The sequence below is a fragment of the Pocillopora verrucosa genome, chromosome 10, assembly GCF_036669915.1.
Source record: "Pocillopora verrucosa isolate sample1 chromosome 10, ASM3666991v2, whole genome shotgun sequence".
Taxonomy (NCBI): Eukaryota; Metazoa; Cnidaria; class Anthozoa; order Scleractinia; family Pocilloporidae; genus Pocillopora; species Pocillopora verrucosa.
In genome coordinates, this window is record NC_089321.1 from 12720727 (window position 1) to 12732918 (window position 12192).

General features: G+C 35.6%; 1 protein-coding gene across 3 annotated transcripts in view; it reads right to left on the bottom strand.

Annotated features, from left to right (window-relative positions):
• Window positions 1-12192, bottom strand: part of LOC136283834 (uncharacterized) — an 85155-nt gene that overhangs the window by 71289 nt on the left and 1674 nt on the right. For all 3 annotated transcript variants that reach the window (XM_066173183.1, XM_066173182.1, XM_066173181.1), the window contains exons 2-5: window positions 9413-9433; window positions 8862-8882; window positions 6504-6524; window positions 3222-3242 (exon numbers count right to left, since the gene is read on the bottom strand). In XM_066173183.1, coding sequence (XP_066029280.1) covers window positions 3222-3242; window positions 6504-6524; window positions 8862-8882; window positions 9413-9422 — 73 coding nt within the window. In that variant the 5' untranslated portion in view covers window positions 9423-9433. The remainder of the gene's footprint in view (window positions 1-3221; window positions 3243-6503; window positions 6525-8861; window positions 8883-9412; window positions 9434-12192) is intronic.

The following is a 12192-nucleotide window of genomic DNA, read 5'->3' on the forward strand; positions in this document are numbered from 1 at the left end:
TATCTTTCTAGATAAAACCGTCCCTACTTTTGTTTTTCGTTTAGTGAACAGCTTGTAAGGCTGTGAAAATTAAACAAAATTGAAAAATATCTCTAATTTCACCCTGTGAAAAAAAGGAAAAAAACAAAAAATGTGTTCTGCGCCTCGAGGCAGGAGACTGAGAGGTTTGTTTCCAGTTGCTAGCAGAAGAAAACTCCGTAAACATTAAGCAACTGTGAGTCAAAAAGTGATGTACGAAGGGAAAAAATAGAATCTTCCTTGGCCAGGAGAGCAAAGGTTTGGATTGTAGCATCAAAATATGAGAACGTTTGTGAACAAATGCAATTGGAAATTTGATACGCATGTGATATTACCTTAAACAGTTTTTGGAGCCTGCGTGCTAAAAGTGTTTGGTAATATGCGATTTTGGATGGTTACCACCATTCTTGATCTTTCTGTGACTTTTTAGAAGCTTTCAAATTAACTCACATGGTGAGACCTAAAACACCTCGCGATTTTAAAGAGTCTTTTTGGACTACTTTCACTCACTTCCAGAAAAAGCGGAGAAAAGAGTCTGCGTTTCCGAAAACAAACTGACTTCAATTTCGGTAACCAGTAACTCTGTGTCCTTTCAGAGGACCTTTTGTGAAGCTCAGGCAGCAGGTTTTCATGTCAGCCAGTGTAAGATTTTGATCAGAAATAAAACGATCAGACAAACAGTTCTTACAAAGGGGACTAACATTTAATGATTGTTTGCTGAAGTTTAACACCGAAAACTTCGTTTGAAGCCAGTTTGTTCTCATTGGGACTAATGGGCCAACCAGAAGGAAATCATTTTTCGCATCATCCTCCGGCGGGTACTTTATTGAGGTAACCACGTAATTCAAATCTTATTGAAAGCACTCTAATACTTAGAGGATACATTTATTAACTGAACTAAGCATTAAAGTAAAGGGGGGCAAGTTTCCAAAAACTATTGTGGTGCAGGGTCGGTAGAGGATATAAAAGAAGTATGTTTTCCTTTAAATCAACTAAGTTGATGTTTCGAATTGGCCACAGTAAAGAGTTTCAAAGGCTGATAACTCGAGCGTTAGCCCCTCCTCAGACGTTTCCAGTAAACCCTCAAAGGAAACATAATATATTTGCACATCGAATTAGGTAAAAACCGCGCATACACTCATAAAAAAAAATAATCAATCAAACAAACGGCTATGGGCAGGTTAGTTTTCATGGTCGTTTTACACCTCTTATAAGCTACGCTTTACCCTTTTCACTTAATAAATATATTATTTTACAAAAAAATTGGAGTCGTTGGTATCCAATTTGGATCCATATCGATTATAAACTTGGAAGAATCTGTGTCAATGAAGATTTCTATGATTTATTAGCACAGGTAACTACCTTTCATATCGTCTAAAATCAGACATGTTTGAAAAGAAAACAAAATGAGAAATTACGACATGAAAGTTCATCCAGGCCCGTGCTGAGTTTACGAGAACACTCCTAGATAAGAGAGCTAAATTATCGCTTAGAAGAGATACAGACCGGCAAGGTGTAAAGGAGAGGAACTAATAAAGTCGGTAGAGTCTATAAAGCCAAGTTATTGTACGAATCACAAGGATGCCATGCATGCTAAGACAGAGAGGGGTAGGGTGAGTAACTTTCACCGCTCACCTTTTAAAAGGCCTGGGAGACTTAAGTCACTGAGCGTATTTCAAGTCAGTAACATTTGGAGGTAAAACTACTGATCACTTGTAATTTCACGTAAACTACTCTTCAAAAACTAAAGTTTAAATAGTTCAAAATCAAAATAACTAACGATTGAAAAGTTTTAGAGATCTAGTTCCTAAGTAAGCTGAAAATAAACACAAGTTTACAAAGTCAACATAGTCACTTCGTCGATTTCAAATTCGTGAACACATATCACAAATTGGAAAGATACTCATAAAAGGATGGAGGCTATCCATAAAAGGATAAGCACTTAAAAGAGGTGGGGGAGGGGAGGGGGGGGGGAAAGTGGGTTGAGTAACTTGTACCATATCAATATCCCGTTTTCATAACCCCGAGGGACTTAAGTCACTGATCGCAGCATTTTATTTCCGTTACATGTAATGCACGCTAAAAAAAGTTAGAATTTTCTACCAAGGAAATATTGCACATCGAATAGCTGAAAAAGACCTTTAGCTCCTAAGTAAGCTGACAAAATACGGCATTTCAACTGCATAGATATTTTATCGTAGTGCATTCGGCTTAAAGCTTATCAGGAAAGTTTCGAATTTATCTTTCAATTTATTGCTACTCTATTCGTTTAAAAGCTGTTAAGCGGCAGAAATCCTGCACAAACAGCAAAATACTCCTAATCGTGGGAATAAAAGCGTGCGCATGTATGGCGCAAACCTCTCACGAGCCCGAGAAGTGATTTCCAATTTTCAAGACAAGAAAAAAAAAACGTGTTCTGTTTGTTTGCTTTTTTGTTTTGTATGTTCATTTAGTTTAGTTTAGTTTTGTTTTTTTCATGTATTGCACTCCAACTAGAGGATAAAGTTGTTCTACTTATAGTTCTCGTTCATAACAAACTCATTCTATAAAATTAAACAAAAGAATTTCTATTTTTGTTATCGACTCACTCCAATTAAATGCGCCGATAATGAAGATTTCTATAATTTATTAACACAGATAATTATCTTCCAACCTCTTCCTACAGGCTTAAAAAAAAAAAAAATTAAGAGTGACCATCGGGTATGAAAATACATCCGAGCCCCGCTGATTTTGTGATACGGATAAGTATATAAGCATATAAAACGTATATGTTGTCACGTACAAGCATTGAAAACGGATTTACATCATGTTTAAAAGGCAAGGAGTTAATAGTCAGCAGGGTCACCAAAGTCAAGTTATCCAATCAAACTTGGTCAGCGTACATAAACCATAATAGAGCTATGCATAAAGACTTTAACAAATAGAAAAAACGGTAACTACGTTATCTTTCTGGATAAATCCATCCGTACTTTTGTTTCTCGTTTAGTGCACAGCTTAAGCTTGTAAGGCTGTGTGCTTATGAAGATTTCTATAATCCTCTGCCACAGACAGTTTACTTTCCTCTTTTTCTCCCTCGGTGAAAATAAAACAAAACTGGAAAAAAAATCCACGCAGACTTTTTACAATCTCTGCTTCCATGTGTTACTTGGAAGACTTTGAGCCGATAATGAAGATTTCTATAATTTATTAGCACAGATAATTACCTTTGTTCCTCTTTAGAAGGTCTGAAAGAAGAAAAAACAATAAAGAATTACCATCGGTTATAGAAATACATCCGAGCTTAAGCTGATTTTATGCGAACACTACTACACAATAGCGCTGAGTTGTCACGTATAAGTTCATTGAGAGCATGTGGAACATGTTTAAAAGGGAAGGAATTAATAGTCAGCAGAGTCAAGTTATCAAATCAAACTTGGTAAGCGTACATTAACCATCATAGGGCTTTGCATAAAGACTTTTATAAAGAGTAAAATGGTAACTACGTTATCTTTCTAGATAAAATTATCCGTACATTTACAAGAAAAAAAAAACCTTGGATCACAAAAAATGTGTTCTGCGCTTCGAGGCAGGAGACTGAGAGGTTTGTTTCCAGTTGCAAGCAGAAGAAAACTCCGTAAACATTAAGCAACTGTGAGTCAAAAAGTGATGTACCAAGGGAAAAAATAGAATCTCCCTTGGTCAGGAGAGCAAAGGTTTAGTTCGTAGCATCAAAATTTGAGAACGTTTGTGAACAAATGCACTTGGAAATTTGATACGCATATGATATTACCTTAAATTTTTTTTGGAGCCCGCGTACTAAAAGTGTTTAGCAATATGCGATTTTGGATGGTTACCATCATTCTTGATATTTCTGTGACTTTTTAGAAGCTTTCAAACAAACTCACAAGGTGAGACCTAAAACACTTCGCGATTTTAAAGAGCCTTTTTGGACTACTTTCACTCATTTCCAGCAAAAAGCGGAAAAAAGAGTCTGCGTTTCCGAAAACATACTGACTTCAATTTCGGTAACCAGTAACTCTGTATCCCTTCAGTGGACTTTTTTGAGAAGCTCAGGCAGCAGGTTTTCATGTCAGCCAGTGTAAGATTTTGATCAGAAATAAAACGATCAGATAAACAATTCTTACGAAGGGGACTAACATTTAATGATTGTTTGCTGAAGTTAAACACCGAAAACTTCGTTTGAAGTCAGTTTGTTCTAATTGGGACTAATGGGCCAACCAGAAGGAAATCATTCTTCGCATCATCCTCCGGCGGGTACTTTATTGAGGTAACCACGTAATTCAAATCTTATTGAAAGCACTCTAATACTTAGAGGATACATTTATTAACTGAACTAAGCATTAAAGTAAAGGGGGGCAAGTTTCCAAAAACTATTGTGGTGCAGGGTCGGTAGAGGATATAAAAGAAGTATGTTTTCCTTTAAATCAACTAAGTTGATGTTTCGAATTGGCCACAGTAAAGAGTTTCAAAGGCTGATAACTCGAGCGTTAGCCCCTCCTCAGACGTTTCCAGTAAACCCTCAAAGGAAACATAATATATTTGCACATCGAATTAGGTAAAAACTGCGCATACACTCATAAAAAAAATAATCAATCAAACAAACGGCTATGGGCAGGTTAGTTTTCATGGTCGTTTTACACCTCTTATAAGCTACGCTTTACCCTTTTAACCTAATAAATATATTATTTTACAAAAAAATTGGAGTCGTTGGTATCCAATTTGGATCCATATCGATTATAAACAAAGCTTTAGTTTGCTACTTGGAAGAATTTGTGTCAATGAAGATTTCTATGATTTATTAGCACAGGTAATTACCTTTCATATCATCTTAAAATCAGTTATTTTTGAAAAGAAAACAAAACGAGAAATTGCGACATGAAAGTTCTTTCAGGCCCGTGCTGAGTTTACGAGAACACTCCCAGATAAGAGAGCTAAATTATCGCTTAGAAGAGATATAGACCGGCATGGTGTAAAGGAAACGAACTAATAAAGTCAGTAGAGTCTGTAAAGCCAAGTTATTGTACGAATCACTAGGATGCCATGCATGCAAAGACGGAGAGGGGCAGGGTGAGTCACTTTCACTGCTCACTTTTTAAAAGGCCTGGGAGACTTAAGTCACTGAGCGTATTTCAAGTCAGTAACATTTGGAGGTAAAACTACTGATCACTTGTAACTTCACGTAAACTACACTTCAAAAACTAAAGTTTAAATAGTTCAAAATCAAAATGACTAACGATCGAAAAGTTTTTAGAGATCTAGTTCCTAAGTAAGCCGAAAATAAACACAAGTTTACAAAGTCAACATAGTCACCTCGTCGATTTCAAATTCGTGAACACATATCACAAATTGGAAAGATACTCATAAAAGGATGGAGGCTATCCATAAAAGGATAAGCACTTAAAAGAAGTGGGGGAGGGGGGGGGAGGGGAAGTGGGTTGAGTAACTTGTATCATATCAATATCCCGTTTTCATAACCCCGAGGGACTTAAGTCACTGATCGCAGCATTTTATTTCCGTTACATGTAATGCACGCTAAAAAAAGTTAGAATTTTCTACCAAGGAAATATTGCACATCGAATAGCTGTAAAAGACCTTTAGCTCCTGAGTAAGCTGAGAAAATACGGCATTTCAACTGCATAGATATTTTATCGTAGTGCATTCGGCTTCAAGCTTATCAGGAAAGTTTCGAATTTATCTTTCAATTTATTGCTACTCTATTCGTTTAAAAGCTGTTAAGAGGCAGAAATCCTGCACAAACAGCAAAATACTCCTAATCGTGGGAATAAAAGCGTGCACATGTATGGCGCAAACCTCTCACGAGCCTGAGAAGTGATTTCCAATTTTCAAGACAAGAAAAAAAAAAGTGTTCTGTTTGTTTGCTTTCTTGTTTTGTATGTTTATTTAGTTAAGTTTTGTTTTGTTTTGTTTTGTTTTGTTTTTTTCAAGTATTGCACTTCAACCAGAGGATAAAGTTGTTCTACTTATAGTTCTCGTTCATAACAAACTCATCCTATAAAATTAAACAAAAGAATTTCTATTTTTGTTATCGATTCACTCAAATTGTTACGTACAAGCATTGAAAACGGATTTACATCATGTTTAAAAGGCAAGGAGTTAATAGTCAGCAGGGTCACCAGAGTCAAGTTATCCAATCAAACTTGGTCAGCGTACATAAACCATAATAGAGCTATGCATAAAGACTTTAACAATTAGAAAAAACGGTAACTACGTTATCTTTCTGGATAAATCCATCCGTAATTTTGTTTCTCGTTTAACGCACAGCCTCTAAGGCTGTGTGCTTATGAAGATTTCTATAATCCACCGCCAAAGGTGGTTTACTTCCCTCTTTTTCTCCCTCGGGGAAAATAAAACAAAACTGGAAAAATAATCCATACAGACTTTTTACAATCTCTGCTTCCGTGTGCTACTTGAAAGACTTTGAGCCGACATTGAGATTTCTATAATTTATTAACACAGATATTTACCTTCTCTCTGCTTCTTAATTTCTGAAAGAAGAGAAAAACAAAAAGGAATTACCATCGGTTATAGAAATACATCCGAGCTTAAGCTGATTTTATGAGAACACTACTACACAATAGCGCTGAGTTGTCACGTATAAGTTCATTGAGAGCATGTGGAACATGTTTAAAAGGGAAGGAATTAATAGTCAGCAGAGTCAAGTTATCCAATCAAACTTGGTAAGCGTACATAAACCATCATAGGGCTTTGCATAAAGACTTTTATAAAGAGTAAAACGGTAACTACGTTATCTTTCTAGATAAAACCATCCGTACATTTACAAGAAAAAAAAAAACCTTGGATCACAAAAAATGTGTTCTGCGCTTCGAGGCAGGAGACTGAGAGGTTTGTTTCCAATTGCAAGCAGAAGAAAACTCCGTAAACATTAAGCAACTGTGAGTCAAAAAGTGATGTACGAAGGGAAAAAATAGAGTCTCCCTTGGTCAGGAGAGCAAAGGTTTGGTTCGTAGCATCAAAATTTGAGAACGTTTGTGAACAAATGCACTTGGAAATTTGATACGCACATATTACCTTAAATTGTTTTTGTAGCCTTTGTGCTAAAAGTGTTTAGTATTATGCGATTTTAGATGGTTACCATCATTCTGGATATTTCTGTGACTTTTTTGAAGCTTTCAAACAAACTCACAAGGTAAGACCTATAACACGACCTATATTAACTGAACTAAGCGTTTAAGTAAAGGGGGGCAAGTTTCCAAAAACTATTGTGGTGCTGGGTCGGTGGAGGAAATAAAAGAAATATGTTTTCCTTTTAATAAACTAAGTTGACATTTCGAATTGGCCACCTTAAAGAGTTTCAAAGGCTAATAACTCGAGCGTTAGCCACTCCTAATATAAATATATTTGCATATCGAATTAGGTAAAAACCGCGTATACACTCATAAAAAAAATAATCAATCAAACAAATGCCTATAGGCAGGTTAGTTTACATGGTCCTTTTCACACCTCTTACAAGCTACGCTTTACCCTTCTCACTTTTATTAAATATATTATTTTACAAAAAAATTGGAGTTGTTGGTATCCAATTTGGAAAATATCCATATCGATTGTATACAATGTCGGCTTTAGTTTGCTACCTGGAAGAATTTGTGTCAATGAAGATTTCTATGATTTATTAGCACAGGTAATTACCTGCTATATCTTCTTAAAATCTGACATGTTTGAAAAGGAAACAGAATGACAAAAAAACCACATGAAAATTCATCCAGGCCCGTGCAGAGTTTATGAGAACACTCCCGAATAAAAGAGCTGAATTATCGCTTGGAAGAGATACACACCGGCAAGGTGTAAAGGAGAGGAACTAATAAAGTCGGCAGAGTCTGTAAAGCCAAGTCATTGTACGAATCACAAGGAAGCCATGCTTACAAAGACAGAGAGGGATAGGGTGAGTCACTTTCACTGCTCATCTTTTAGAAGGCCTGGGAGAATTAAGTCACTGAGCTTATTTCAAGTTAGTAACATTTAAAGGTAAAACTACTGATCACTTGTAACTTCAGGTAAACTACACTTTAAAACTAAAGTTTAAATACTTCAATATCAAATAACTAACGATCAAAAAGTTTTTAGAGACCTAGTTCCTAAGTAAACCGAAAATAAACACAAGTTTACAAAGCCAACATAGTCACCTCGTCGATTCCAAATTCGTGAGCGCATATCACAAACAGGAAAGGTACTCATAAAAGGATGGAGGCTATCCAGAAAGGATAAGCATTTAAAAGAAGTGGTGGGGGGGGGGGGGGGGAGTGGGTTGAGTAACTTGTACCGTATCAATCTCCCGTTTTCATAAGCCTGAGGGACCTAAGTCACTAAGCGTAGCAATTTATTTCCGTTACATGTAATGCACGTTAAAAAAGTTAGAATTGTCTAAAAAAGAAATATTACAAATCGAATAGTTGTGAAAGACCTTTAGCTCCTAAGTAAGCTGATAGAATACGGCATTTCAACTGAATAGGAATTTTATCGTACTGCATTCGGCTTAAAGCTTATCGTTAAAGCTTCGAATTTACCTTTCAATTTATTGCTACTCAATTCGTTTATTAGCTGCTAAGAAGCAAAAATCCTGTACGAACAGCAAAATACTTCTACTTGTGGGAATAATTGCGAACGCATGCATGGTGCAAACCTCTCACGAGCCTGAGAAGCGATTTCCAATTGTCAAGACAAGAAAAAAAGCCGTCTTTTGTTTGTTTGCTTTCTTGTTTTGTTTCTTTGTTTTGCTTTGTTGTTGTTGGTTTTTTAATCGATTTACTCCAATTTAAATGTGCTAATAATGAAGATTTCTATAATTCATTAGCATAGATAATTACCTTCCATCCTCTTCCTACGAGCTGAAAAGAAAAAAAATAGGAATTACCATCGGGTATGAAAATACATCCCAGCCCCCGCTGATTTTGTGAGACGTTTAAGCTTATAAGCGTATAAAACGTGTATATTGTCACGTATAAGCATTGAAAACGGATTTACATCATGTTTAAAAGGCAACGAATTAATAGTCAGCAGAGTCACCAGAGTCAAGTTATCCAATCAAACTTGGTCAGCGTACATAAACCATAATAGAGCTATGCATTAAGACTTTGACAAATAGAAAAAAAGGTAACTACGTTATCTTTCTGGATAAATCCATCCGTACTTTTGTTTCTCGTTTAGTGCACAGCTTGTAAGGCTATGTGATTATGAAGATTTCTATAATCCATTGCCACAGATGGTTTACTTTCCTCTTTTTCTCCCTCGGTGAAAATAAAACAAAACTGGAAAAATAATCCATACAGACTTTTTACAATCTCTGTTTCCGTGTGCTACTTGGAAGACTTTGAGCCGATAATGAAGATTTCTATAATTTATTAGCACAGATAATTACCTTCGTCCATCTTCTTAATGTCTGAAAGAAGAAAAAAACAAGAAGGAATTACCATCGGTTATAGAAATACATCCTAGCTTAAGCTGAGTTTATGAGAACACTACTACACAATAGCGCTGAGTTGTCACGTATAAGTTCATTGAGAGCATGTGGAACATGTTTAAAAGGGAAGGAATTAATAGTCAGCAGAGTCAAGTTATCCAATCAAACTTGGTAAGCGTACATAAACCATCATAGGGCTTTGCATAAAGACTTTTATAAAGAGTAAAACGGTAACTACGTTATCTTTCTAGATAAAACCATCCGTACATTTACAAGAAAAAAAAAACCTTGGATCACAAAAAATGTGTTCTGCGCTTCGAGGCAGGACACTGAGAAGTTTGTTTCCAATTGCAAGCAGAAGAAAACTCCGTAAACATTAAGCAACTGTGAGTCAAAAAGTGATGTACGAAGGGAAAAAATAGAATCTCCCTCGGCCAGGAGAGCAAAGGTTTGTATCGTAGCATCAAAATTTGAGAACGTTTATCGTACTGCATTCGGCTTAAAGCTTATCGTGAAAGTTTCGAATTTATATTTCAATTTACTGATCCTGTATTCGTTTATTAGCTGTTAAGAGGTAAAAATCCTGCACAAAATACTTCTAATCGTGGGAATAAAGGCGTACGCACGCATGGTGTAAACCTCTCACGAGCCTGAGAAATGATTTTCAATTTCCAAGACAAGAAAATAAAACCGTGTTTTGTTTGTTTGCCTTCTTGTTTCTTTTTGTTGTCGTTGCCGTTGTTGTTGTTTTTTTTATGTATCGCACATCAAATATAAAGAAGAGAATATAGTAAAGTTGTTCGACTTATAGTTCTCGTTCTTAAGAAACTCATCCCATAATCTCAAACAAAATAATTTGTATTTTTTTTTATCAATTTAATCTAATCTAATGATATATCCAAGTACACTATTTAAAGTGCAACTCATAAGACATTTTGATATTGAAAATTTCCACGATTAATTAACACAGATAAAAGGAAAAAAAGAGGAGTCTAAAGACCTCTAATTCGTGTCGTAACTGTAAAAAAAACCTTTTGAGGGAAATTTTTTAAGCCGCACTCAGCTTCGTGCCTTTTGATGATATTTGAATTTCCAGTTTACTTTACGGCTGATGCATCAGTTTTTTTTTTACCGCTAAACCACTCAAATCAGTCTCTGAACCATAAGTTTAAAAAAAATTAAATGGCCAAAATAATTAAAATTTGTAACCAGACTAATGACTGTAGATATATGAAAATCCAAAACGTGCACTGCAGTGAAGAAACGAATGTAAGAGATCCTCGCAGCTATAAACACTACGGAACTAGTAGTTGAAATAAGACCTGCCAAAAATTCAGGCCCGAAAGGGATTTGAACCCATGACCTTTGCGATAACGGTGCAGCGCTCTACCAACTGAGCTAACAAGCCAACTGAGAGCTGGTCATTAAGTTGGGTCCAAATAAACCGTCGAAGTGATGAATAATGATTGTAAATATATGAAAATCATATATGCGCACTGCCGTGAAGAAATTAATGTAGGAGATCCTCGCAGGAAATTTCAACCTAAAAAACAGGCTAAATTTGAATTGTAACATTATTATTCTGTTAGCTATAAATAGAGAAGGCATGATTTATCCTTTTCTGAAATGGCACCGAATTATGGTAACCACATTGGTCAAATCAAAAGATTACCTCAATTCTCAAAACTGTAAAACTTTTCCAACTAGATCCCAGTTTCCGTACGAATGTCTTAACTGCCCATATGTCTTTATTGTCCATACTGTGTCAGTTTCAATTTTAAGCTCGCTTGTTTTTCTAGATTTCAGCCTGGAATGGTTAACCCTAACATACCAGTCATACTAATAAATAGCATAGTAATACAAGAGTATGCAAACAAAAATTCAGGATATTGGATATCTATAATTATTTAGAATATACCTCAGTAGCAAGCATATACTGAACAATTATTGGATATCCAGAATAATCAAGGTCAAGGTATAGGAGATGATTTTGAAAATAACAAAACAAACCAAAATATGCGTTTAATGTATGCTCTCCAAGGTTAACAGGTGCTGATATTTTATCATAATGGCTGATTTATGCTATTATTTTAGTTGATTTGTTAACCTTTTTTGGTTGTGTATGGCACTGGAATTGCAAGGACATTGGAATTGTCATGTTGTGCTTTGCTACCTAAATATGTGTTCTAAATTTCAATTTGTACTTATCCACTTGATAATGACGAGAATCAGAAAATACAACCAGACTTTTAAATCAAATCCAATCATATGTCTATCTATGTATTCAGTGTATAATACGATCACATGACAAGTAACACGATTATCTTCTAGCCTTGCTAATTCTTGATATTCAAGTTCTAAAGAAAAGTGAGGCCAATAGAATGTCACGCGTCAAATGCACAGTTCAAGTTCAAATAAAATCAAATTTAAATTTCCCCACAGCGATGTCACTGACGCGTTCACCTTCAATCGAGAAATAAAGCTCACTTGGTGCTTCAAGAGTGTAGACCGACAAAATAGATCCATGATTCCCTTATAATGTTGACATTTTGACGATGGTTGAGGTTTTGGAGAGGTTATGTATGACCATATGGCAAACTAAAATAATCAGTGTTAGATTTCTTGCCCTTTTTTTTCAGCCGTTTATCTTTCAAAATGACTAAATTTTCACTAGTTGTGTGCAAGATCATTGTTGCTATTTTTCTTAAGACATTTGTTGTAGGGTTTTTGGACAAGTG